Source organism: Pagrus pagrus (genome assembly GCF_965226575.1).
Source record: "Pagrus pagrus genome assembly, chromosome: 7".
In the NCBI taxonomy this organism is placed as follows: domain Eukaryota; kingdom Metazoa; phylum Chordata; class Actinopteri; order Spariformes; family Sparidae; genus Pagrus; species Pagrus pagrus.
In genome coordinates, this window is record NC_140191.1 from 15,089,756 (window position 1) to 15,116,244 (window position 26,489).

The 26,489-nt window shown below is 42.3% G+C and overlaps 3 protein-coding genes across 9 annotated transcripts; 1 reads left to right on the plus strand and 2 right to left on the minus strand.

Annotated features, from left to right (window-relative positions):
• Positions 1 to 451: 451 nt before the first annotated feature.
• Positions 452 to 18,026, minus strand: l3mbtl1b (L3MBTL histone methyl-lysine binding protein 1b). Of its 6 annotated transcripts, none has more exons than XM_084357904.1 (23): positions 17,939 to 18,026; positions 16,348 to 16,482; positions 15,947 to 16,142; positions 15,626 to 15,839; positions 15,409 to 15,538; positions 15,133 to 15,184; positions 14,461 to 14,555; positions 14,233 to 14,337; positions 14,005 to 14,140; positions 13,831 to 13,922; positions 13,581 to 13,732; positions 13,181 to 13,284; positions 12,702 to 12,787; positions 12,493 to 12,603; positions 12,296 to 12,410; positions 11,928 to 12,027; positions 11,136 to 11,330; positions 10,899 to 11,000; positions 10,742 to 10,806; positions 10,481 to 10,653; positions 10,164 to 10,226; positions 7,769 to 7,893; positions 452 to 814 (listed from the first exon to the last, which is right to left on the minus strand). In XM_084357904.1, the coding sequence occupies exons 2-23, from the start codon at positions 16,456 to 16,458 to the stop codon at positions 547 to 549; spliced, it is 2,790 nt and encodes a 929-aa protein (XP_084214030.1). In that variant the 5' UTR covers positions 16,459 to 16,482; positions 17,939 to 18,026; the 3' UTR covers positions 452 to 546. The 6 variants fall into 6 exon arrangements, with proteins under 6 accessions (XP_084214030.1, XP_084214029.1, XP_084214028.1 ...); XM_084357903.1 differs by lacking the exon at positions 17,939 to 18,026 and adding an exon at positions 17,431 to 17,918; XM_084357902.1 differs by lacking the exon at positions 17,939 to 18,026 and adding an exon at positions 17,360 to 17,918.
• Positions 18,027 to 18,602: 576 nt separating this feature from the next.
• LOC311260276 (putative transmembrane protein 244) lies at positions 18,603 to 22,769 on the plus strand. Its single transcript, XM_084357922.1, has 6 exons — positions 18,603 to 19,286; positions 19,651 to 19,736; positions 21,769 to 21,842; positions 21,933 to 22,058; positions 22,136 to 22,180; positions 22,264 to 22,769. The coding sequence occupies exons 1-6, from the start codon at positions 19,140 to 19,142 to the stop codon at positions 22,356 to 22,358; spliced, it is 573 nt and encodes a 190-aa protein (XP_084214048.1). The 5' UTR covers positions 18,603 to 19,139; the 3' UTR covers positions 22,359 to 22,769.
• On the minus strand, positions 22,759 to 26,458 carry sgk2b (serum/glucocorticoid regulated kinase 2b). 2 transcript variants are annotated; one of them, XM_084357920.1, is made up of 12 exons: positions 26,273 to 26,458; positions 25,838 to 25,913; positions 25,676 to 25,745; positions 25,547 to 25,572; positions 24,964 to 25,021; positions 24,804 to 24,887; positions 24,568 to 24,699; positions 24,228 to 24,340; positions 23,700 to 23,919; positions 23,458 to 23,613; positions 23,283 to 23,372; positions 22,759 to 23,185 (listed from the first exon to the last, which is right to left on the minus strand). In XM_084357920.1, the coding sequence occupies exons 1-12, from the start codon at positions 26,337 to 26,339 to the stop codon at positions 23,024 to 23,026; spliced, it is 1,254 nt and encodes a 417-aa protein (XP_084214046.1). In that variant the 5' UTR covers positions 26,340 to 26,458; the 3' UTR covers positions 22,759 to 23,023. The 2 variants fall into 2 exon arrangements, with proteins under 2 accessions (XP_084214046.1, XP_084214047.1); XM_084357921.1 differs by lacking the exon at positions 26,273 to 26,458 and adding an exon at positions 26,108 to 26,186.
• Positions 26,459 to 26,489: the final 31 nt, after the last annotated feature.

Below are 26,489 nucleotides of genomic sequence, written 5' to 3' on the forward strand. Positions count from 1 at the left end.
CAAGAGAAGTTGAGCCGGCAGGCGGATCAGTGTTGAGGCAGAGGAGTTTCTGTCCGTATGTTGAAGTTGATTTCACTAGAGTTGCAGGAGTCTGAGTAGACGGAGCAGCGGGAGATGGAGAGGCAGGGGGAGGGAGGGTGAGGAGTCGGCTCCTTGTGGTGCAAGACTCGGGCCAGTAGGGTTGACTTTCCTTCCTTCTCCCCCTCTTCTCTGTCCTCCTCTTTATCTCCACCTCCTGCATCCTCCGTGGATGGTCTGCTACTGATGTTGTGTCTGTACTTGCGTGGAAGAGGAAGAGGAGGACCACAAGAGTTTGAGAGGGGGAGTGTGTGGGTTGGAGTGGCCCAGCATTCCTGCTCTCCATCTTTACACTCCCACTGCTCCAGACAGCTGAAGCTGGGCTGCTCCTCCTTCAGATCCTCAAGGTCATCAGGTGTCTCCCGTCTGAGGACTTCCAGGTCCCGGTTCTCGTACAGCAGCGTGGCGGCGCAGATGAAGATGAACAAACCCACTCCCATGACCACGGGCCCAGCCAGTTTCATCCTCTCAACGTGGGTGCTGCCTCGGCCGCCAACGGGCTTCGGTGCTGCGGACACGTAGCCCGCCACTGCAACGGCCATCCCCACCAACACCACCACCACACCCAGCATCAGCCACACGCCTGGGGCGGAGCGCAGGTGCAGCTTGGTTTGGAGGGCTTTGCCTTTCCTCAGGTGTCTGCGGCATGCTGGGAGGCAGGCAGGCGACGACTGGGTGGAGCGGGAGGAGGTGGGGCTGCAGACAGGACTGGTTGCTGTCATCCTCTGGCTTCAGGCTGAACGCGGAGAAGAAAAGAGGACAAAGAGCAAAAAACAGACAAATTAAGCAAGAAAGTGTTGCGTGCAGCACCAGAGGGAGAGCTCAGGGGGTGTTGGAGAGAAGATAGTTTACTCTGCATTGCACTCAACAGGAAATAGCAGCTTTAATAAGACATGTGGCCGAGTTAATGAGATGCTAACTCTTCTGCAGCTCCTACAGTGTCTCTGTGGAGCCACAGAGACTCTGTACTCAACCCTGCAGCAGCCTCTCTGAACCCACACTCAACTGTTTATTCCTCACACTTTCAACAAGGACTGACCGCTTTCAGGACCTTGTGATTTCACTTCACAATCTAACCGCAGTCGAGAAAAAAAAAGAGAGTCACATTACCACGGTGGTTGCTCCAGCTGAACTCGTGATATAACTCCCCCCCGGGGCGAGTGAACACAACGGGTGATTCAACAGGACGCAAACGAAAGATGATAAATTGCCTGTCAAGTCTCGTTTCATGAGTGCTCGCACGCATGCATCTTTACGCGTTGTCTCTTAATTCACAGCTCGACCACTGCTCTGTTGCTGACTACAGTCATTCACTGCAGTTAACTGTCCGGTTACTTGAACGCAGTCAGAATAAATTCAGATTGGGTACTTGCCTTGTTTTGGACGTAAATCCGGAGCAGAAACTGGCTCCTCGGCATTATCAAAATAAATCAGCCCGAGTTGCGTTATTCCTCCCACACTCCTCCCGCGTGTCTTCTCCCGCACTTTGATGATTCGCGGTTAAATCCAGACTTTCACCTAATTCCTCCTCAGATTTAAGACGCTTTTCATCCTCGGCTTTACTGTCGGAGCCGGCGTGTGCTGCGGAGCCTGAAATGAAGCTTTCATAGTAAATAACAGTCTTACTAAAAAAAAAAAAAGTGGTGCAAAGCTGCCTCTCTGCCTCTCTGTCTCCTCGCTGCTTGTTGTGTGCCTATGCAGCCCGTGTTTTGATTTGTCTCTGTGTGTAGAGGAGGGGTCGTGGGAATCTCTGGCTCGTCCAGGCCAGTCCCACGGTGCGCCCAGTTATTCTTAGAGATCACCAGCCCATCAAGTGACAGCAAAGAAGTGAAGTAACTGAAGGGGAGGGCCGCCTTTCTTCATGTGAAACATTAACAAATGTGGAGAAAATAAATAAAATTACACTTACTGAAAGGGGCCTCTCGGGTTTTATCTCCTCAGCTGCAATTCCAGCACACTTTACATTTTTTGCTGGCTCTTTGTCAAACACATGATTTGCAGTTATAGATTTTTTTGGGATGATTTATTTCCTTCCGTTCCAGGAAGCCATAAAGGTTTCCATTTAATTCTGTATGGTACCATAATCAATAGCAGTTGTTCAAAATCCAGAAGGCACTCTGAATATATGAAAATGCGTCAAGTGAGGAAGGACAAATCTAATTTTTATCTTTTTTTAATCAATAGCCCGTTGATTGAATTTTGCTTAAAGGCGAACTGCACAGATGTTATACACCAGTGTCTGTTTATAGGTCCTTGAAGGCAACTGTTCATGTGGAAAAGAAGTCATAAAAAGGTTTTTACGCATCCAGAGGGAGCTAGGTGATGTGTGAAATTGCCTCAAGTGATGTCACATGAGTCGATGTTGGTTGGGTCTTAAGACTACAAGTTTGAAAAAGAAAACAATCTGTTGGTGTGGGGTTAAAAAGGAAGTGAGTTGAGACCTCTGTAGCCCGCTCCCTGTCTCTGCTCTCTACTTAAAGGAAGCGGCTCAAGACTACGTTTGCTGCTGTTAGCATAACTCACATGAATCCTTGATCGACTACCGTTTGATTCCTTGAGTTTGCCTTGATGGTCGTCACCATCTTGTTGTTTTTTTTTACTTTAAGATCTGATGGTAGAGGGAAGTGTCGCTTTGAATGCCATAGCCGTCCCTTCAACCGTCGCTGCTTAAAGGATAAGTACCGTTTTTTACAACCTGGACCTTATTTCTGGCAAAAGATATGGTCATTTACTCACCCAGATAACTTTGGTGTCATTCGGCGTCGTTCGGACGAAATTAGATCCAGTGTAGCGGCGATATATCCATATAATGGGAGTAACGGGGCATCGACACACAGCCTCTATATAACGCATTATCTGCCACGAAACTAGTTCATTTCATCAATATTTTGTTATGAAATGCTAGCGCTATTAGCCTCTGAGTCCGGGCTCGTCTATTGTCAACATCCGGGGTCTGTAGGCTGATCTACTACCTCTGACCTGGAAGATGTCGTCTCTGAGCTGCGCGCGCACCCGCGACAGCGCGCCTTGTTTACCTGTAGCTGCTGCTGCTAGTTTGACCCCGGATGTTGATAACGGACGAGCCCGGACTCAGAGGCTAATAGCGCTAGCATATCGTAACAAAATATTGATGAAATTAACTAGTTTCGTGGCAGATAATGTGTTATATAGAGGCTGTGTGTCGATGCCCCGTTACTCCCATTATATGGATATATCGCCGCTACACTGGATCTAATTTCGTCCGAACGACGCCGAATGACACCAAAGTTATCTGGGTGAGTAAATGACCATATCTTTTGCCAGAAATAAGGTCCAGGTTGTAAAAAACGGTACTTATCCTTTAAAGTCCCTAATCAAAAGGTAGCCACCCCAAAAATCATACCCTCCTCTACGGTCTATTTTACTCCAAATGGGGCCATAATTTACAAATTGATCATGCTGTTTTGAAGAGGACTTGATGATTGGGTGATTGGGACCATTAACTCATCAAGAAACTATTTACTGAGGTAATGAATCAAGTGCAAAGTAGGGTAATTTTCTCATAAGCCTACGTATCAGACTTCTTTTTTGCAACCAGTGGAGTTGCACTCCGAAGGCCATTGGAAAGACTGCAAGTTTAACGCTCACCGGGTTTGGCTTCACTTTTCAGATCTGGAAGCCCCGTCTTGATATTGCATTGGGGTAATGTCAGTGTCCCGTTTTGACCGTGCATGATAGGCATGGATACGACCAAGCTGCCCAGTGGCCACTCGTGGTATTGAAGTGAAAGTTCCCCTGTGACCCAAAACTGTTATAAAAGACACATCTGTTAAACTACAAACAAGGTCAATTATGACTCTTTCTATTATGAACTTTTGATCCATGTAGGTTTTATATTTGTAAAAGTTTCCTCGAGCCAAGAAAAGCAGTAGATCGGTGACGTCATCACAATCTAAAGTCTATGGGCAGAGTGGGAACTCGCATGGGATTAAGAAGATGATATTTTTGGTTCTGCTGCTTTTATTTTGAGTCTGACAATTTTAAGTCAAGTACACTTCTGAATCAGATCTGGGACACTTTTAGTTGCCACAGCTTAGTTTCTGGCAGCAAGTGTAATATGGGCCAACAGATATGGTACGTGTACTACTAGCCAGCATTCGTGTGAGCTTCATCTCTTTGCTTTGTGGGCAGATACAGCATGGTGGTTTTGCATGTAGATTTGGCCCAAATATAGCCACATAGAGTTTGTGTACTTGTTTGTGGCTGGGTTTTTCCAATTTGTATGTAGGTCATGTATTAAAAAGAAAAAAATACAGAAAATGTCAGCCGACAACCACACTATAATAGCCACATTTTAATGTTTAAAGCTACTAATTTTGAAATCAACTACGTGGTCATGCACATGTGCTCTGATAAATATGTTATAGTGATTATATAATAATCCAATCTTAACTTTCCACCATAATATTTTTGTGGTTCAAAATTCAATATTAATTGTTTTAAATGTTTAAGATACATAAAAAAATAATTGCTGATTATTTTTTAGATAATTGTGAAGTCCTGAACACTTCTTCACTCTATATATGTGGCTATAGCAACTGACAGCAATGCAAAATTAATGATGAAAGAACATGCACGCAATGAAACTGTCATCCATTATACATCGACCTCTTAAGAATTCGTACTGCAAATTTTATAATGTTCTTGGTCATGCTTGGCAGTTTAAGTACAGATTTATAGGAACTCTTTTCTGAGGTGAATTACTGTGTCTCGTAATGTAAATCTGACACAGACCTGGTGTTCACTGTGATGGATTTACAAACATGTTTTGAGAGCAACCTGACTGAAGAAAAGTCAGTGGGCTGCATGAAACCACGGAAAAGATTAAATCCACATTTCTAAAACACAAAAATAAAGGCTTGCATAAATAAACATTTGTGATGTAAATTATGAGAATATCACTGTTAAAACACAACAATCATCAATTTTCATGACAGCTGATGAAGACAGGGGGAAAAATTGTAAATTGATTTGAGTTTGAGAAGAAGTACAGATTCTTTACTTGAGTAAAAGTACCAAAACAACAATCATAAATACTCCATTAAAAGTTTAAGTCCTGCAGTTTAAAATTTTACTTTAAATAAAAGTGAGTTGTTCAAACCCAGAGAAATGTGTTATTTTACTCAAGCTAGCAGCGTGTTTCATATGGTTGCCTGTCGCATGAACTTCCAGGTAAGCGCCAGATGATTCATTAGAGTCTGCAAACATCACACTTTAAAAACACTTACCTTGCCTGTGAAGCTTGTTTCTGCCTGAGTCACATCAGATAGATTTTTGGTTGTTTAGCAATGAAGACAACAACTCACATGATCCCACACTACTTCATGACATCATCAAACTATGTCTTTTCTATTCATTGTTTTGATTGAAACCCCTTGTCGCAGAAATGACATTCTGTGTGGTTAAAGTATCGAAAGTAAAAGTACTCGTTCTGCAGTAAAATGTCTTGTTACTGGTTAGTTATATACCTCATTAGATTGTTAACACTGATGCATCAGTGGGTAAGGAGCATATTACTGCTGTAGCTACTCGAGGTGGAGCTAGTTTTAACTACATTATATATATTAATTCGATTTCCAACTGAGGAGTTGGGCCCCTCCAAAAGGTCACGTATCCAAGCAGTCATGAGAAGATCTGTGAGATATCTCTGCTATATAGAAATATGTTTAATTTTTTGACTTTTCTCTAATCTTTGATAATGTTTTTTTACTGAAATTGGATCATTTTACCGCTTTATGCCTCAAACAGGTATTTAAATGAACCTATCTGATCTTTGCTAACCGCCAACAACTAACACACATCTTAAAACTGACCCGGAGCCTCAACCAGACAGGGATCACAAGCTCAAAAGATTGGGTACACCAGATTTAATCTTCAATAATATATGGCTTTTTTAAGCTTATTGTGTTTTTTTTCTATAGGTATGATCTTAATTTTAAAAAGTAGCTAATGATCGTGTCAATAAAGCTGTAGTGGAGGAAAAAAGTGCAATATCTTCCTTTGAATTGTAATGGAGTACAAGTATAGAGAAAAAGGAAATACTTAAATTAAGAGCAAGAAATGTACTTTTAGCTCAACACAGACAAGATATCATAAGTCTTTAAAAAAAGAGATATCAACAGATCAATGTTAAAGATGACTTAGGAAACTCCAGCCAGTGATAAAGCACAACACAACTGAAAGCTCCAGAAAAGGATAGTAGCTGGACCTTGAGTTGGGAGTTTTTCAAACTATTGTATCTCAGAAATGAAATACTTGGGTAAATGCGATTTCCACCACTGTAAATAGGTACATACAAAGCTTCAGAGATAAAATCCACAGTTTCAGATTATCTGTGAGTGCGTGTGTGAAGTGACTGAGGTCAAACGAGGACAGCAGACAGTGTGCATCTCATTTATTTTCACCCATTCCATCAAACAGCCACAGTTACCTCAGAGCCAAAACAGCGTACCATTACCCCTTAAATTAGAATACATAAATAAAAGCTGTTTGCATATAAACAGTTGCTGATGTACACATTCCAACTTGCTGAAGTACACGCCGATTTACAAAGACACATACAATGTTTTTCTCAAAATCTATGTATGAGTTGAGGCTCGTATTTTTCAGTTCACTGTCACAATGTCCTTCCCTGTCGACAGATGTCAAGCCTTTGCATAACCAAGCAGGAGTAAACTCTGGTAGGGAGCGAGGACAGTCCATTTGTAGCTGTATACTATTTACAATGTGAATGACGGAGGTTATTTGAATCGAGATCAACAAAACAACTAAAAGCTGTTTTTTTTAAACATTCGTAATCATGTGCCGTTCCCCCAGAAAAGAGCAGATAGAGAAGAACAGAGCTGGTTTGTTGTCTCGTTCCACCTTAAAAGACTGCAAGTTTCCTTGATTTAACATTTAGCCCTTAGCCCTGCTCGTCAACAAAACAATCCTCTGACCAGAAAAGCAACACACAAGGGCTGGTGGGGAATGACATCCTCATTTCTCAAACACACTTAGTCACATTTGCACACACACACAAAGTTTTAACCATCCCCCATTCAATCTAAGCTTCAGCCAACTCCAATTTAAACAAACTCTCTCGCCTTCGGGCCTGTGGAGCGGCCCACTTTCTCCACCTAGAGGAGAAAGACTGAACTACATAGTGCTTCTTCTCCACTGGGTTTCACATTTAAAAACCTCTCACCACCTCACGATTGTATTTTGCAGCTTTTGAAAAAACAAAATTATCTGTTGCCCGTTAAAAAAGCAACAAAGCACACACACGCTTGTTCCATCTGCTCTGAGCTCAAGCACCGTTACAGTTCAAATAAAACAGAAAAAAATGCAACAGAATCGTGACACTAAATCCAAACGATGAACTGTACAATGTTAAGAAGCATTGAAGGTGCTTGTAGTATTTTTTTTTTTAATGATTCAGTAAACAAACACGATATAAATCCTCATGGTATCATGTAAAACTCTCCCTCAGGGTTGATCAGTACTGTCCATCATGGAGAAAGGAGGGAGGGGAGATGGACGTTTTTAAAGATGATGGCTTCCACTTGTTTCTCTCGTGTAGCTGCACCGTCGCAGAGCCTGACAGACGAAACCTGTCCCAGCTGATTATATCAAATGTCTGTAGGTGAGTGTTGATGGAACTGGGTCTTACTCTTCGTCCGCGTTCTTCAACATGAGGATGGAGTTGTAGATCTTCAGGGCGGGTCCTAACTTGATTGACAGGATCTTGACGATGTCTGCTTGGGTGAGCAGCAGGAAGGCCTCGCCATCTATTTGCTGAAGAGAAAATGATAAAGTTTTGCTTAATTTCTCCGTTTTTTTAATCAAGTTTCTGATACTTTTAACTGAAGAACCAAGATTCTTTTAACTGAAGCTGCTGATCATCAACATTGACATATCACACTCATTACATGAAGTTAATATGAATAATCTGTTCGCCAACAGTCTTTTTTACACATCCAGCAGTTAAAGGGAGACATTAGCCCACATTCACTCTCTTTAAGCTCTGTCTTTGGGCTCTACAATCTCCTGAGGGAAATATCTAGCTCTTTAGCTGCAAAATGCTCTACTACATTCACTGTCTAGTCACTAAATGTGTCAGTCCCCTATAAATAAAACAGTTTTAATTAAATACTGAGCCAAAAGTATTGAAAATGCAGAATTATATGAACATTTCCAAAGAAAGTGTGTGTCATTGCTGTGCTAAGTGATTGGCAAGATATTTGGATGATCAGGGGTGTGGCCGCTTTGAGTGACATCTAGCTGCGTCACTGATCTTGACCTTTCGGCTGTGGTTGTGGTGTAGGTGCCTTTTGGAGTATATTTAATGCAGATGTTGGAGGGCTTGCTCTTAACTAGTATGCAGGAGTGGAGGGAGAGATGACGGTGTTTACAGTTGATTAATGTGCGACGTAAAGTTTTAATGCAGTCTGTACTGTATATCTATACAGAACTGCGTACATTTTGTCATAGAAACTTGGTAGCACTGTTGGAAGAGATGTGACTCAATACTGTCTCTGAACAGAAGTCACATTTTTCAGGCATGTCTTATTATGAAAATGCATGCAAATTTTATGAAAATGTAGGAAGCTGCATAAAATTACACAAAGCTGCAAGCACACTAATAAGGCAACTAAAAGTCTGTGAGAAATGTAAAAAAAAAAACTGATTGAATATGCAAAGACGTTTCGTGGCCCTTTTCCGTCTGCTTTATGTCAGACAGCAGACTACACGCAGGTGGCAGCAATACATAAACATAGAATTTATCGAGTCAGTGCTTGTGAAATGCTGCCAGCTGTGTGAGTATGCATTATGTATTGGTTTTCAAGTTCTAGGACGCATTCACTGTACTAAAAAAAAAGACGAGTTAAAGGGATAGATCAGGTTTTTTTAAGTGGGGCTGCATGAGGTACTTATCCATAGTTTGTGTCAGTGACTCCTTTGACAAAAAAAGGTAATATTACCTCACAGAACACGGCTGCCTCAAGTTTGTTTGTGTTATTGTAAGACTTCAGTGTTAAAGATTTACCAAAGTCACACAGTAACACATACAGTTATTAGAGAAGAAGCACACTGAAAAGGGATAGTTGGATTTTTTTTTTCTTACAGTGTGTGTGTAAAAGATACTTATCCATTGTCAGGGTATTACACAAAGTACACAACGGTCTGCATACCCCCAGTTTGGAGAAGCAGCAGGAGTACTGGGATAGGAAGCTAAGCAATGTTCTGATGTGGACAATATCTAACTAAAATGGAGTGTATGTTACATTTGAAATATTTTCATCACTCTACCTTGCTGTCTGACAGGGGAACTGAAGCCATTATATTGCTCTCTCGAAAGCCACCAGACTCCTTGAACAAAAACAGTAATTTTACTTCAGAACACAGGAGTCGCTTGTCTACCACTGCCTTGATCAGTTAGTTTGTTTGTGTTATTGTGTGACTTCAGTGTTTTGAAGTGTTAGTTTAGATCCACCAAAGTCACACCATAACACAGAGAAACTTAACAATGGAGGCAGAGGTAGATCAGCAACTCCTGTGTTCTCTGAGGTAAAATTGCTTTTTTTGTCAAAGGAGTCTGATGGCTTTGGAGAGAGTGATATGATGGCTTCAGTCTCCGTCAGATAGGGCTGTCTGACTCAAAGGTGAAGAACAGAAAATATTCTAAACATAGCGTACACTGAAACTGCTATTGATTTTGTTTTAGGTGGGCCTTTTTTAAAGTGGCTTAAATGCGTATTGTTGCTGCCCCCGTCCACATCAGTACACTGCTGAGCTTCCCACACCGGTACTCCTGCTGTTTATCCAAAGTGGGGGCGTGCTGACCGTCATGTACTATGGGTAATACCCTGACTATGGGTAAGTACCTTATACAAACTCACTTTAAAAGACTCAAACTAACCCTTTAGGTGCGTTTCCTCTGTCATAATTGCACATAAAATGTAGATATCTGGCTCAAATTCAGAAGAATCATTAGTTCAAGTAATCTTTTATCTGGATCTTAAGACTTGGTGGGTGTGTCAGTTGGTTGGCGATGAAGTGCTCACCTCTGTTTTAAACGTAGCAGCATGTTCTTTACATCCTGGGAGTCCTTTGACAAAACAGGCCACCTGATGAACAAAGACAAACAATTTTGAGCAAAAAGTGTTTGAATCAATAAATGTTTATTTACTGATCAAAGTGCCTTGTACGCAGGCAGAAAGAGACAACCAATTCACTAGAACAACCAGAAAACTCTGCTTGAATATTCATGCACAGTCACAGTTTCCCTGAACAACAGGCAGCCTTCATGATGGATGAGTGAATGAGGAGTATGTCTGCTTTTCATGTGTTGGCACGGGGTGAGTGTGTAAGCATGTCTGACCTCCTCAGCGCTCCAAGTGGCCACTCTCTTGGCAGTCAGCCCCAGGACCTCAGGCAGCAGCTGGCAGTGCTTGTCCCAGCAGAGGGCCACCCGGTGGGGGGGGGAGGCGGAGATGCCGGGAGAGAACACCGACTCGTGGAGGGCCTGCTGAAGAGAGATGGCGTCTGGAGAGGCTGAGGAGAGGCAAGAGGAGGGGAGTCAGTGAGGGGTGAGATGGTGATTTATATGCTTTATCTTGTCTCATTTCGCATTCAAACGCACCTTTACTATCACCAATCTCCTCTTTGACGTAGTGCATTTTCAGGTATTTAGGAACTGGAGCAGTCCTGAAGAAAACAGTTAAAGTTAGTCTCTCATACAGGCTCGTCTGCAGTGAACTTCAGCAGCACAGCCTAGCGTGATGGTTTCATGACTCTACCGTTTAGGCCTCGTTCCATTGTGGCTCTGCTCGCTGGCTCCACCCGGTGGCTCCGACTGGCTGTTGCGTCCTAAACGCTCAGCTTCCACTGTCACTGGTTTCCTAGCAACACAGATAACCCGCTCTCAGGTACAGACCACTAGAGATAGAGTTGCATGCAAAACACTGATAGGAGTTCCTTTGGGAGTGTTAGTGGCTTTCAAAGTGTGTTCATGCTGTTTTTGTGCAGCAGCAAACCTGTTCTGGGAGTCTTCAGCTCCTTCCGGCTGGTCGGGCGTCGGGGCTGTCTGTGTCGTAGTGTTTGTGTGAGCATCAGGGCGTCGCCCACGAGGATGAGGTCCGCTAATGGCGAGGGGTCGCTCTCCGCTGAGGCGATCTGGCAGCAAGCCCTCCTTGTTCAGATTCATTTCCGAGTAGGGACAGCTCACCTGACTGCACACACACAGACAAACAAACTTTAGCCAAGACTGATACACACAGCCATTTAAAAAAAAAATGAGACAGAAATCCAGTTTTTACTTCTGATGCTCTGAAATTCAGCATGTTTCAACAAAAATTAAGGAAAAGCAGCTTAAACTCCCACACACACACCGCATTTACGCTGCCGTCAGCCCACACACAAGTATAAATGACATTTAAGAACATTGAGATTCTTTCTTCTGCTTACATTCACACTCCCCAAACATTAATCTCATCTCATTTTTCATCAAACTATTAATGTGCTGCTACATGCAGAAACAATGACAGAATTGTTAGAGGTTTCATAAATAGCTCATTGAACAGCATTTAGGTTAGAATGTACCAATAAAATGTAGGAAAAAAAATGTAACACAAAAGTGTTCACTGAGACAAAAAATGAGTTCAAAGTTTCTAAGGCATGAAAATAAAAGAATATTAAATACACTGACTATGAGGTATGAGACAGCGATTTAGAAAACAATCACCTATGTGCCATACAACACTAAGATAAAGAAAAAAATAGGGAACGAAAAGACAAAGGACTGAAAGTACGGCCTGTGTGCTACTAACGTGTAGTGGGTCCCATAACGAGGTCCCCTGATGTGGCCAACCCCGTTGCATCCTGGGGTAGGACATCCTTGTCCTGGGGCAGCTAATAAATCACTGGAGCCTGAAATATACACACACCACACACACACACACACACACACACACACACACACACACACACAGGAGTGTTTGTAAAACTATGCAGAAACTGCAAGACAATTTCCATTTTAAATCATTCATCAGATTCCTCCCACCACCAACATACAGGGGTAAAATGAAGGCAGAGACAAACTGCTGACTCATCTGTTGAAATTACAAATTTAGGATCCTTCTTCTCATTAACTTTGATCGACCTCACTGAATATCAGGACAGGAAGAGTGTGTCTCACCATTGGGGTATTGTAGTGGGTGTCCAGTTTTCTGACACCACCCTACAGGGTGCAGATCAGGGCAGTCCGTTTCCACCCAGTAGTCGTACTCTGAGCTCCAGCCATCAAAATGAATCTAGGCGAGAAGAGGGACGGATTAGACTCATACTGACCGCAGGGAAAATCCAAACACATCTCGACGTGGAGACATCTTGTACCTTTAGTCGGTGGTCCTCTGTGTCCACTATAGTTGCAACACGGATGAGCATGGGGTTCCTCTTATCAACAGCTTCCACTTTCATCCCAAACTGGAAGCCATGTGGAGGTCGCTAAACACACAGAGTGGAACAAAATTCACATGACTTTATCTAGACTCCAATTCTGCATATTATAAAGCTTTGTGTACATTAGTGTGTAAGAATTGTACCGGTTTGAAAGCCCGAGCAGGAGCAGCTTGCGTGCCCGTCTCTTCCAGATATTTCTCCCACGAGAAACTCTTGGGTTGCTTATATTCTGAGGAGAGGAATGAAGACTCATTAGACCCATCATTTACTGCAGATATATCACACAGTAACAAAGTCTGTTGAAGCATGTCCAGTGAATCAAAAACTACAATTAAGACATCCTCAGGAAGTGACAACAGCATGCATTTCATCATCAATGTACTAATAAAGTTAGCTTAAATATATTTACTTAAACAGAATTTTGAGTCAATCCTTCTTACAGTCATAACAATATTTTAAAAACACAAGCATTATGTAGAATACTTTCCGAAATGCATAGTTATCACAAGTAAACAATGTTGTTATCAGTATAATCTACAGTTTTACTAGCATTTATTTATGAAATTGTTAGGATTCTGTATAATACGGGGGCCTACAGTATATTAAAATAGATTATACTGACCCACATGTGTCTTGGTCTGTGTCTTACCAGCTGGAGTGGTCAGAGTTAGCTCAGCCTCTTCACAGAACCCCACAGGATGGATGTATGGACTGCTAGCATCACACCTTGATAAACACACCATTATGAGGTGAACAGGCAGCCAATGCATAGTAACTAGTAACTTGTGTTCTCGTTGCGTATCTGTAGTAATGTATGTTTGTGCAAATTTTTCCCCAATTTTCACATTCATTTCAAATACCTTTCCATACTTTCCGTACATGAAGTTCACAGGAACATTGCTGATGTTGTAAATACATTTAATCTTCGTTGATTTCAGTTCGATTTAAAGTGAAAGAAGTGCCCCGAGTTGACTGGGAAATATCTCTGGATCACACCCATTCTTACGGTGTTGAACCCTTACCAATAATCATACGTGTCGTCCCAGTTATCAAAATGAATGAGCAGTCGGTTGTCAACAACAGCAGCGATGGTGGCCACACAGATCAGTGACGGGTTCTTCCTGTCCACCGCCTCCAGTTTCATTCCTGCTCTGAATCCAGACGGAGTCACAGACTAAAATTTAAAAAAAAACAACACATACAGATTTAGCACATAAAGATCCTGAATTAAATTAAACAACTTTTAAAGAATCTGAAGTGTTTAATACGCACTGTGTTGAGGCTCTTGAAAAGATGTTTTGGAGCCAGCTGACCCCTGCAGTTCTTCACATACATGCTCCAGTTAAACTCTCCATCCTTACAACCTGCAAGACAAACTCACTCAGGAAGGTTGTTTGGAGAACCATACACACATGTGTCTGTTTGTGTGTGTGTGTGTTTGATTACCTTTAGGCAACAATAACTTATGTCCATTCTTCTCACACCAGCCAGCTGGTTTTATATCCCATGAGTCGGCATTGGCCCAGAAGTCGTAGCATTCTGGGTAACCATCAAAGTGGAGTCTTATCCTATAACCTTGGATCTGAGAGAGAAAAGGAAAGCTGTATGAGTGAACTCTTCATTATGCACAGGGATAAAGATATATATGCTGAAGACAGCCATTAGCAGCCATACCTCTGCAACAGTGAGTACACAGAACAGAGATGGGTGAGACGGGTCGAGTCCCTCCAGCTTCATTCCCACCTTAAAACTGTTCCTGCTCTGAGGAAACGACTGGTGCTGCAAGACAAATGAACATCATAGCACAGTCACAAATTGGCATATTTTAGACCAAATAAACAAAACCATCTGTTTTAGTTAAATAAATATAAAATTGGCCAGTGTTTACAGGGAAAGAATTACCTCTTTGAATAGTTTAACAGGAGCAGCAATGGCCCTCTCCTCTTCCAAGTAAGCAGGCCAGCTCCACGCCCGCTTCTTATTGGGTGCGGCCGTCACTGAGGGTTGAGCAGAACAACACGAAAATATGATGTACCGTAGCTGGTATGAGTGTCCATCACATGTCATTCATGACAAACAGACAGCTTCAGATACACCTCTTGACAAAGGTTGACATTTAGTTTACATGATAATGTGACAATTATCTCAGATTGTGATATGGAAGATAATTTAATTGATTACTTTTATGTCATGGACATGTAAAAACATGCCTGTAATACTGATAGAACCTGATCAATATCCTACTAACATAAACTCTCATTCATTCTTATTTCGTATCATACTAACAGACACAGGGTGCCAGCAACTTTCATGAGTCACAGTTAAATTATTTAGCACATTTTAAATGGCACTTGGAAAATAAGACTAATTTTTATCCATAATGTAATTTGCGCAATAAAAGTTGATATATATATCAGAGGACAATCTGCAAGAGGTTTAATTTCTTACAACAGCAATATCACAACCATAAACTGCAGCATTTTAAGACTTTTGACTCTTGTATTTAAGACCTGTAAAAGCCTTAGATTCAGGTAATAATGTCAGTTATTTAAAGATTGTGACAGTCCAACATACCCAGTTTGGCAATTTTGGCACCTCTTCTGCCTTTGGTAGTCTTGGCCTTTTCCTACAACAAGAACATGTTAATAATCACTTTTTTCCTCAACCATTTTGTATGTTTCCTCAACTAAACGATATGGACAGAAATGGTGAGAACAGAAAAAATTCCAGGACAAGATACTCTGTAACTAAACCTAAGTTATTACAGCAGGGCAGTTCTGAACACTTGAGTGGCCTGTGGCCCTGAAAGGGAACAATACAGGAGAGAGATGCAAAGAATAATCTCCTTACCTCTGGTTCCTCTTGGTTTTCTTCCTCTTCATCACCAGAATCCATATAGATCTTCCTCTTTTTGCGCACACGTTTGCCCAACCTCTCACCCTCAACTGCCTGACTCTCCCTTGCCTCTCCTGGAGATGATCTTTGGGAAAGAAAGATTTGGCTCATGATGACACAACAAAACACAGTAAGGACCACAAAGAGGTGATAATGAATGCCAGATGTGTACCTGCCACTGGAGGGCTGGGCACAAATGGAGCTACAGAATTTGCCCTGAAAGAGGGCATCCCGGGGAACACGGCCACCACAAGCCCGGCATCTTGACAGCTCTCCGTTTGGACCTGCGTCTGCACTAGAGCCAACTTCAACACTGGGACCGACCTCCACACTAGGGCCCTCCATACTGGGGCCCTCCTCTAAGGACAGGAGCACAGGCCCGGGGGCTGGAGGACAAAACAGAAAAGGGGAAATGTTCACAGTACATAAAAACACAAACAATGCAATTCTTCACAATAACAGTGTTGTAAGGACTTAACAGGTTCTGTCATACCTTTAGCTTGAGACGATCCTGGCTGACTCTGATTGGCTGGAGCTGCGGCTGTGCTAGTCTGTGATTGGCCCTCTGGTGGAGGGGTGGGTGTGTGAGACTGTGCAGGGTCCAAGGTCTCACTGTTAGGTGCTGCCTGCTGCCCTTTGACCTCTAGGTCTGTGACAATCTCAAGAGTCCCAAACTCTGTCATGCGGAACTGAATGGTGCAGAAAACAGAAATACTCATCAGTGATCGAGTGTTAAGCCATAGAGGTACGCCACCAAGATCCTGAAACACAGGTGTTTTGTATTTTCCACCTCTGCTATTAAAAAAAACACTACAAACTGCAAATCTGTGTGTGATCAGAGAATTGTGCACAAACATTTACACAATCAGAGATGATCACAAATCTCTCTCGTACCCTGATATCACTGCCTGGCAACGTTGCAATACCATCCTTCCAGTCCAAAGCACCCATCATGTCAAACTCAGCTCCCTGGGAGGGGCCATCACTGGGTGGAGTGTCAGTCATTCCCACTCCTCCAATATCCCCAACCTGCAAAGACGTAATAACAGCCACTCAAAGACAGATCATGCACTGACAGCTGGCACAAAAAAATTAATAATACAACAGAGGTTTAATAGACAGGCTCAGTCCACATCACAGATACAATTAGGGCATTGTTCTCCTTATATTGTACTGACTGTGCATAGCAGTGAGGCACCCCCCTGCATGGTTTTACCAACAAAGTGCTCCCACCGACAAATGCAGTTTCTACCTGTACTTGTAAACAGCACTGCCCCACATCACCACTAGATGGCGACTGTGTGCTGGCTTGCAGGATACACCATGCACTTCGATTTCAGACAAAACAGTCAATAATAATATTGTTTTGCTGGTCAACTAACAGGGAAATACGTGCACAAACGGCCCCATTAGAGTGAACCTCCATCAGGACCATTGACAAACACGAGGAAAGATGTCTCAACTTTAAGTTAACCACACAACTTCATCTTTTCCTTGTTTTAACAGTATCTCTTAAAACCGGCTGTTTGCCTGGTTATGAACAACTGAGGGGGTAATTTGTTTATCAATTTTAAGGAGAACAGTGTTTTCTGCACTGATTGGCCAAACTTAAGAGCGTTTTAATCCGACTAATATTACGATATAACGTTTTGGTGTTGACGCATGTTCAACACTGAATTATGGTGATATTTCCAGTTTGCATGGAGGTCATAACCATGCGAAAAGTAAACAACACCCCGAGCTAATGGATCTTGATGAAGTTTGACTTTGCACCGAATGCCTCAGTTTTATTCTAGCCATAAATAAAGTGTAAGAGCGCCCATGATTAGCATTCGTCTTATACAAAATGGCGGAGCATAGGAAGAGGCCACCAACACGTTTAAACTATGTAAATTACTCAAGTTACCCATTTAAACAATGCATGCAAAGCCGCTACGCGTCGAACAAAAGCAAGTGCTTGCGGTGTAATTTCCTGACTTAGTGTTTTCCTTCACTCGGGGTATTTTCTTCACTTTCCCCTTGTCACGGAATGTCAGCCCAGGTTGCTAGCTAGCGCTGACATGAAGCTAACCGCCAGCTAGCTCCACTCCGTTCAACTGCACTGGGGGATTGCTAGACAGCTAGCCGTAGCATTGTGACTGGATGCAGCCAGCTAAGGACAATCTGTAATAAATAAGTTTCCCGGTTAATAACAATAGGAAAACGCATTTTGCAAAACGCCAACATTTCGCACAATATCACACACGCTCGCAATAACACGTCGCTGCCGTTACGAGCTTCAGCATTGTTGCTTGAATAATTTCTTCAATAGAAACTTGAAAAAAACAAAAAACAAAACGATTTATTCTCGCCGTATTAAATCAGAGTGGAAATAACGTGAACTAGCGCTAATGAGCGAAACGAAGGCCGGTTTTTCAAATTTCGCCACTGTTAATGGCAATAAATGAGTATTAACGGTCGCATTGTTTAAAAATGTGGAACTCACCTCGTTTCTGTTTTAACTCTTATTTAGAGCTGGATAGGAGGATGCGCATGCGTGCAAGATGCGCTGCCTGACAACTTTGGGTCTCGGAAAAGTTCAGTTTACTATCGGTGGTCAATACCAGGCCTGTGTACACTTATAACACGCCCAAAACTCAGTTCGGCGCCGATATAACGAACACTACCGATAGCCTGGAGCTCATATCCCCTGTTTAGCTCGTAAGTATTTCCCTCAAGAAGTACGAGTGTGTATCAATGGAGCGCAGGGACCGCAGTGTCTTCCATTACATTACCGCTTCCCCTCTGGTCAAACTGGCCCAATTTTCTCCCCACTTCCAACCCCTGTACCACCGAAAAACAGCCCCCCCACCCACATTTATGTACATTTACTCCCTAGCACAGGCGATTATCAGGCATGCACACGCCGGTTGCTAACTGTAGGATTAAATACTCAGGCCTGCAAATTCACCCGAAGTGACATTTTAAACCAAAAAAACGAGCCGAGCACGTTGCAAGACGCAGAGTCGGGACTGACTTGGCTTTAAAATACACCTAGGAGTCATGTCGGCTGGTGCGTTTGTGGTCTGTGAAAGCCAGTGAATGAAGTCGGAACAACATGATGACACATATTGAGTTTAGCCTGAACAAAACACAACGTCCAGTGCGTTAAAACACAACTGTAGGTTCACATCTGAGCTGAGATTAAACACATTTGAAGCCAGTGTATCGGACTGTGTGGCATCTCTAGTGCTGCTAGATGTATGTTTTATGGCTGCAATGTGACAGCTAATCCATTTAATTCAATCGTGAGGCTACCATGAGCACCCTGCCTCTGCCTGGTGTGTGTTTTTTTTTAGCTTGGTTTGAAGTATCTGATGGGTCGCTAATGATCCAAATACTTCAAAACCAAATGATCTCCAGCCATCCTGCAGTATTCAATCCCTCCCACATAAGGCGGTTATGTGCTCCGGCATAATAAAGCGACACATCTTTAACGGTTAGTTTGAGCCACCATTTTGATTAAAACACTAGTCTATCTGGACACAAATCGCCATCGTATCCACGAGTGTGCGTTGCGTGGCCGGGCTGACAGGCACACAGTGAGATAAGTCTTTATTTCAGTCAACAAAGGCCGCCGTGATGGGAGGTGAAATGAGTTCAGTTAGGAAGAAGCGCAGGTTTCTGTGTCCTGTGTTTGTCGCTAGATGGCGGAAGACGTCCAGTTTTCTACAGGGGGATTAACGGGGTCGTGTAACGTGCTCGCTCGCTGCAGCCCCGGCTTGTTTTGTAATATAACATCCAAGTACAAAAACCATGAGATGGCATTCAAAGGCAAAGCGGTCGACTCGAAGGTAAGGAGACTGTTTGGTGATTTAGCTCAACGTTGCAGCTGTCTGGTCATCTGTGTGAGCTGTTAATCAGGATGATGATGATCAAGAGGAAGTGACAGAGGTGTTTTTAATGTAACGCACAGATACAACACGTCTCCATCGTTTTTCAGTCAGCAGGTCAGGTTTTTGCGGCAGATAAGAGTCGCTGTCTGCACCTTCAGTGTACTGTACATCCCTCCCACTGCAGTTTGGTAGCCTATCACATGTTAGACTGCAAACACAGCTCCAGGTTAGTGTTGCGTTGCGTGGAAAATATGCGGTTAGACAAATTACAGATACACTGAAACATTGTCTCTGTCCCCCCCTGTGTGCCTCAATCCCACAGACCGTGCTCTTCAACCTGCTGCTGTGTCTGCTCATCTTTTACTCTCTCTTCTACATGATTGGGAGTGTGTGCTTTGGTGCCTTCAGGTGAGCGTCTCTCATGCGCATGCGCACGCAAACCCAGCTAATAATAGCATCATTATCAACCTTCCAAATACCGCAAGTCTTCTACACCTGCGTGGCTCCTGAATGAGAACAATTCAACACACAAGGAGATCTGGAAGTCATGTGTAAATATCTGTAACTGCAACTACCTAAATAACTGCACAGTTGTCTTATACTTTACCACTGAGCATCTGAGAGGGCAGTACTTTTAAAACATTTTAAAATGTGTCTGAAAACATGGCCAAAGGACAATCAGGTCTGTAGACATTAATTTAAAAGACAGCAAATGGAGCCAGCATTAGTACTGAATGTCTTTGGGTATAATTTAATTTATTGCACTAATGAACTTGCAGTTTTATTACTGTTGTAATTGCATTTGGTGAGAATGCTGATGGGAATTTGTTATTATTTTAATTATTATTTTAATTATTATTATTATTATTATTATTATTATTATTATTATGCGTCAGGGTAGTTGTATCATTGTTTAGTTTTCATATGGCTCTTTTGGTTTGTCTTATTGGTTTGTTTCTATTGATGGTATTAACTGTAAGGTTTTTGGTTTTCTATAATTGATACTTATTTTCTGCAGCTTGTACAGCAGTGGCAGTCTCAGCCCAGGGACTGAAGAGAAGAGAAAAGAAAGAAAGAAAGAAAGAAAGAAAGAAAGAAAGCAGAACAGTTTCGGCATTTACAAGTTGAGACTAACTAATGCAACCTAATATGATGATGATTAAAGGGAGCAACTAAACCCCAGAGCCTCAGACCCTCCAGTGCCCTGCTCCCCAATACCTTAAAGGATGAGTTCACCCAAAAATGGACATTCAGTCATTATCTACTCACCCCCATGCCGATGGAAAGTCAGGTGAAGTTTTGTCTTCTGCAAATCATTCCTGTATCTTCACAGCAAGGCAGTTCTGCAGCACTCTCCTAAACAACTGAAGTAGATGGGGACTTGTTTTAAAATGTAAAAAAACACAACCTGAAAAAACATAAAATGGCTCGATAGAGGTGGGATACAAAAATCCAGAAGACTCGAGATCCTAAACTGATTTTAAAAGACGTTATTTACACCCCTTTAAAAGCCATAATCATCATTTTAGCTGCTAAGCTATAAACGTTGGTTTGCACGAGCTAGACTGTGCATCAAGGGTTTAAAATAAAGTCTTTCAAATCAATTTGGGATCTCAGGGATGACTCCGAAGACTTGGATTATGCCAAACAAGCTGTATGGAGCCATTTTATGTTTCTTTCTTTCAGTTCTTTTTCTGCGTTTTCTACGTAGACCCTCACTGTCTAAGGCACTAAGTCCACATTGACTTCAGTTGTTTAGGAGAATGCTGCAACACTGTTTTGCTGTGAAGCTCCAGAAATGTTTTGTGGACCACGAAACATCACGACTTTCCCTGTGCATGAGGGTGAGTAGATAATGATTGAATTTTCCTTTTTGGGTGAACTTATCCTTAGGGGTTCACTGCATGTCAGTAGGTTGGTCATGAATTACTGAACAGAAATGAAAGTTTCCAAATGTTGGAATATATACCACTAAAACACAGTACCAGCAGAAATGGTAAGGTTCTTAACATCATGTGTCCTCAGTCAAAATAGACTTTTGAGAACTTTATTCTTTTTAGTTGATATTGTCCTCAAAATTGTGTTCTTAAAAAAAAATTAAAAATTAGCAAAATAGGTCCGGTAGTATTTACTGGTTCTGTAGATAAAATATAAAGCCATGTGTAATCTGCAGTGTGGATGCTAGAGGAGACTCACTATGCGCCATAAGCAGGAGGTACACAGTGTCAACAGAGGTTAAAAAGCTCATTTTATTGCAGCAGTGATTGCAGTGGTGAGATTTGGTGGTCTCAAACGTGTTTACTGTACTTTATCTACACCATGTAGCCTTTATCTGGAGGCTCCCTTTGCCTGTTGCCAAGAGGCATATTTACACAGTGTTGTAACACACTTTGTGCGACTGCTGACATTATTTCTCCCTCTTTTCTCACCCCTCATTCAGGTTGGATCACTTTGATGGACTGATTCCATTTGACTTCAAGACCGAACCTGCTGAATCCAACTCCAAATACTTGGGTGAGCACACCAAATGCAACCAATATGAGTCACAGTGTGCATGAGCTTTATTCACTTCCTGTGTTTTATTGCTATGTTGGGGCTTTTCAGTGAACCTCCTGTCCTTGGAGCTCACCTACTTTTGCAGCGGCCTTTTGTTTGCTGCAGTGGTGCGGAGGCGGGTCTGGGACTACGCCTTCACTGTCACACTTCTGCATGTAATAATCACCAGCCTAGGTGAGCAGAAATCTAACAATACATCTATCTTGAGTACACACACATAAATGACTGACATATTTTGTTCCTTGTTGTAGTGATGTTGGAGTTCCCCATGGTGTGGCAGTGGTGGCTGGCATTAGGTAAAACAGACGTCACAAGTTATTGCATTTAACTTGATGAGCTCAATTCTTTTTGATGCTCTACTTTTTTTGTTGTTCTACAGGAAGCGGCTTGTTTCTGATGATCTGCAACGGTCAGCTGATCGCTTACTTCACCTGCCAAAGTGAGCAGAGCTACGCCTCCTTCAGCATCTACTGACAGAAAGCTACCCCGTGTATAAACTGTTCCATAAACAGTCTTGTGAGGTGAGGTAGACAGGACTAGACCAGATGTTCTCTTCCTGGAGACACCCATTAGATTCACCACAGCGATGGGCTTTTTCTGTTTGCCACTAAAAAAGGACCTCACCATCACAGAAAGTCAGAGCTGGGTCCAATTTGTGTCTACGGGTTGCCAACAGACTGGCATCTGTCTTTATGTAAATGCCACAGGGAGATGTTCTTCTGCCTCTGCCACTATGCAGGATATTAAGGCACCCTGTGAAGTATTTTCAGTACCACTGTAAGCTGTGAATGTAAGAGCAGAATGGGCAAGTTGCAATACATGTTTGTTGTATATTTTAAAGATGTAAATGTAAAGTATTAAAAAATAAAACTGCTTTAAGATTGAGTGTTTATTGTTTCATCCTAGGACTTGTGAAATAGGGACCGGCCTATTTCACATATGAACTGATACATAAAGAAATAGTAAAATGTAAAAATATACCATAATTCGGTAGTGTAACCAGTGAGACGTACAGTACATTGCAGCGTTAGTGTTAAAATATTTTTAAGTAAGTGTTTAAAAATAGACTTTGATTGAATAATTTATGACATAAAAAAATAAATATTTGAACAAACATGCTCCCAGAGGATTTGGCGTTGTTATGAAACCGGCTCTGCTGCCACGTACTCCACTGGGTTCATGAAGGAGAATCCGAGGAAGGCCTCACTGGCCGCGCCTGTCTGGCACCTCTCATTGACAGAGGCAGGAACAGGTTGTATTGTGAACTCAGGGTCGATGTAGCTGACATCACAGGGACTAGTCTGGAGAGGAGAGAGAAATGAACACATACTCAGGTACACTGCATTGACTCAAAAAGAAAAAAAATAGCACTCTTGACTCATTTCTGATCACTCCTACCACTTTCGGGATGAATGGGGGTCTAACTTTCCTCGCCAGGAGGTCGTCCCAGTTGACGGATGCAAAGAAGGGATGTTCCTGCAGCTCCACCTGGATACAATAAAAAAAAAAAATTAGACCCTCTCTATTTAGCTGTGTTTATGCTCATTATTGCTTTTTTTGTGTGTGCACTTACAACATCGCAGCTCTTCCCTAAGCGTTTGGAGACATCTCTTTCCAGCAATCCCTCTAACAGTGAACGAGCAGCCGGAGATGCTCCACTACGCAGCTGCAGAGGAGCATGCAGAATGTTCTCAAACATCTCGGCTTTGGCGTGGCTATAAAAAGGAGGCTGAGAGAAAGAACAGAGAGGATGAGTAAGGTGAGGATGCTGAGGAATAAAATGATAAGTAAAACAATTATTTGACCTGCACTCACCATTCCATAGAGCATCTCAAAAAGCACGGTGCCGAGGCTCCACCAGTCCACTACTGGACTGTATGGGTGACCCTGTAGCACCTCTGGAGCCAGGTACTCTGGAGTTCCACAGAATGTATGCATTATCCCACCTGTGGCCACCCCTTCTTTACAAAGGCCAAAGTCAGTCAGCATCACGTGACCCTCACTGTCCAGCAGGATGTTTTCTGGTTTGAGGTCTCTGGAAGAGAAACAGACGGGACACAAGTGCCTGTTTAGTCCTGTTGCATTTGTTTTCTCTGGTTTCAATTTGCTTTTCCTTTGCTATTTATTGTTATTGTGGTGCTGGAAGACATGGTGGTTTTAAGTGATAACATTTTCTACGCAGCGCTCTCTCCTAAAGTGAAAAACTTTCATTGTGAAGGCAGGGTATGAATTAATGTGGAACATTTTTAAATCTTACATGAGCAAAGAAAGTCTACAATGTCTTGTCTGTCTTGAGCCGTTGTCTATCTTTATATACAGTCACTAGTGTGTGTGTATATTTACCTGTAAACAATGTCAAGAGAGTGGAGGTAGCCCAGCGCCATGGCCATCTCTGCTGCATAGAAAGTAGCTCTGGGTTCGGGAAATGACCCCTCCCTCTGAAGGTGGTAGAAAAGCTGAGGACATAAATATGCGTCATCACAAATTACATTAAAAATCAACACAACAGCCTCAAAGAGAATCAGAACTACTTGTGGCATCTCCGAAACTAACTACAACTTGTGGGTGTAGACCAAAGAAATCTGTAGCTAATATTGTATTGTTGTTGTATATTGTTGTTTTAGAAGCTAGAGGTTTACTCTCTATGGCGAAGTTGACAGAAGCACTTTTTCTAAAAACATACCTCTCCTCCATTAACATAGTCCAGGACGAAGTAGAGCATGTTTGGTGTCTGGAAAGAGAAGTGGAGCCCCACCAAGAACGGATGTTGTAGTCCTTTCAGCAGTACGCTCCTCTCAACCATCACATGCTTCTGCTACAGAGACACAACAGATACTGTAAGTAGTACAGTAGTAGATAGACAGAATGGACAGAAAAGACGGACAGATGGATGAATGGACGGATGGATGGATAGTTTACCTCTTTCCTCTTGACAATCATCTGTTTCTGCAGCACCTTCACAGCATAGTAGCCTCCCTGTTTTCTGTGTCTTGCCAGCAGCACCTGAACGTTTGAGTTGTGTCATTTAATGTGCCACCAAAAAAACCCAGCAATTTTGAAGTAAAATAAAAATCTCTACCTTTCCAAAGCTTCCTTTGCCAATCATTTTGAGGTAGTCGAAATCTGATGGTTTCATCCTGATTAACACAACAAAAGAAAACTATCAGATACGTGTTGTGATACACAGGCCAGTTAATTGTCTCAGTTTTTTTGTTTTTTTTGTTTTTTGGGCTCAAGAGCCCCTAGATATCACAAGATGATTAAAAAGAAAACATTTTTTGCTCTTCAGAAGTATGTTTCTTTTTGCCTTTGTGGCAACATACTGATTGAAATTCAAATTAGTTGGGATGAAGGCCATATAACCTGTGATAAGGAGTCACAAGCCCAAACTGGGACACTCCCAAAACCTTCTTTTATTTGTATTCTTTCTGTAATGACTGAAGAAAAAACACATTTTCCTTTCATTTTGCATTGCCACACCGTATGACTGACCAATGATGCATTTAAAACCATAAAAGACAGCATATAAACTCTATTTTTTCAGTGTTAATCAACAGACTGCCACAGAAAGACAAGAGTTGCTCTGTAAAGTGAAACAAAACTGCACAGGTTGACTTTCTGTGACAAAATATATCTGGGCATCAGGTGGAGAAATGACTTACTGCGAGGTTTCTGTGCTCACTGAGCTCTGAGGAGAGAAAAGACACATAAGGAGAGGTCGGTCAGGAGGTCAGATTTAGTTTCATCACCTGTCAACACTCACTAAGTCTTTTCCTCCCATCTCAACTCACCACTGTGCCTTTCTCCTCCGTCTCTCGCCTCAGCTTGCTCTGTCGCTGCAGGATTTTCTGAGGGTCCAGGCTTCAATTAGGAGGTGAAAAACAGCACATGTTGAGAGTTTATACATTCAACTCAAAGTAAAAGGCGTTAATAATGAATTTTTGCTAACTCACTGTTGGCAGAGATGTTGAGCGGAAACAAACTTGTGTAAGAATTCACTGAAGCCGACTTTCTTCCCCTTGAGCAGAGCTGTAAGACAGGCAGCTGGTTAAAACCTTACATAAGAGCTCAGCAGCTGTATTTACTCAAGAGTTAGTGAGTGGTCGCCATAACTTTGACACGCTTTAATGAGGCCACTGGAACAAACTGTTGGGTTATGTCTTCAAGAATAATTCTAACACACCAAGTTCTGATACTAGTCTACTGTAATGTGGTATTCTTACATTATAGTCGACACCTGTTTCTGATTTCTGGCCATTTTATCTCTTGTAGCAGGATTTTTGTAAGTTAGCACAAACCGTTCATGTGTGCCTGTACCGTTCTATGACGTCACTAGGATTCTTTAGCTAGCTTAACGGTCAAACGTCAGGATATGAGGATAAACTCACCTGAGAAAAAAGACACAAGCCCTCTCATTTTGGAGTAGGTCATCGGCCGCTCTCGAGTCACGGTCATTTGGATGAAGATTGACTGACTTAGTAGTTTTGTAGAAAAAAAAAAGAAACCTTTAGGAGAGGAGAGGACGGTGAAGAGACGCTGTCCGGCGGCAGAGTTCACCCCGTTACTCGCAAACTATCAGAGCTGCTCAGTTTAAAAGACCGCTGA

Excerpts from the sequence above, each read along its gene's own strand:
- l3mbtl1b (XM_084357901.1), bottom strand. The coding sequence starts at position 16,661 with ATGCAGGGGGGTGCCTCACTGCTATGCACA. Across the intron at positions 10,807-10,898 it reads AATGGAACGAGGCCTAAACG|GACTGCTCCAGTTCCTAAAT; the intron begins GTAGAGTCATGA and ends TGTTTTCTTCAG. Across the intron at positions 10,654-10,741 it reads GGAGATTGGTGATAGTAAAG|CCTCTCCAGACGCCATCTCT; the intron begins GTGCGTTTGAAT and ends GCCTCTCCTCAG.
- LOC311260276 (XM_084357922.1), top strand. The coding sequence starts at position 19,140 with ATGGCGGAAGACGTCCAGTTTTCTACAGGGGGATTAACGGGGTCGTGT. Across the intron at positions 19,737-21,768 it reads GTGTGCTTTGGTGCCTTCAG|GTTGGATCACTTTGATGGAC; the intron begins GTGAGCGTCTCT and ends CCCCTCATTCAG. Across the intron at positions 22,059-22,135 it reads TGTAATAATCACCAGCCTAG|TGATGTTGGAGTTCCCCATG; the intron begins GTGAGCAGAAAT and ends TCCTTGTTGTAG.
- sgk2b (XM_084357920.1), bottom strand. The coding sequence starts at position 26,339 with ATGACCGTGACTCGAGAGCGGCCGATGACCTACTCCAAAATGAGAGGG. Across the intron at positions 25,022-25,546 it reads GTGAGCACAGAAACCTCGCA|GATGAAACCATCAGATTTCG; the intron begins GTAAGTCATTTC and ends TGTGTTAATCAG. Across the intron at positions 24,341-24,567 it reads ACTATGTTAATGGAGGAGAG|CTTTTCTACCACCTTCAGAG; the intron begins GTATGTTTTTAG and ends TTATGTCCTCAG.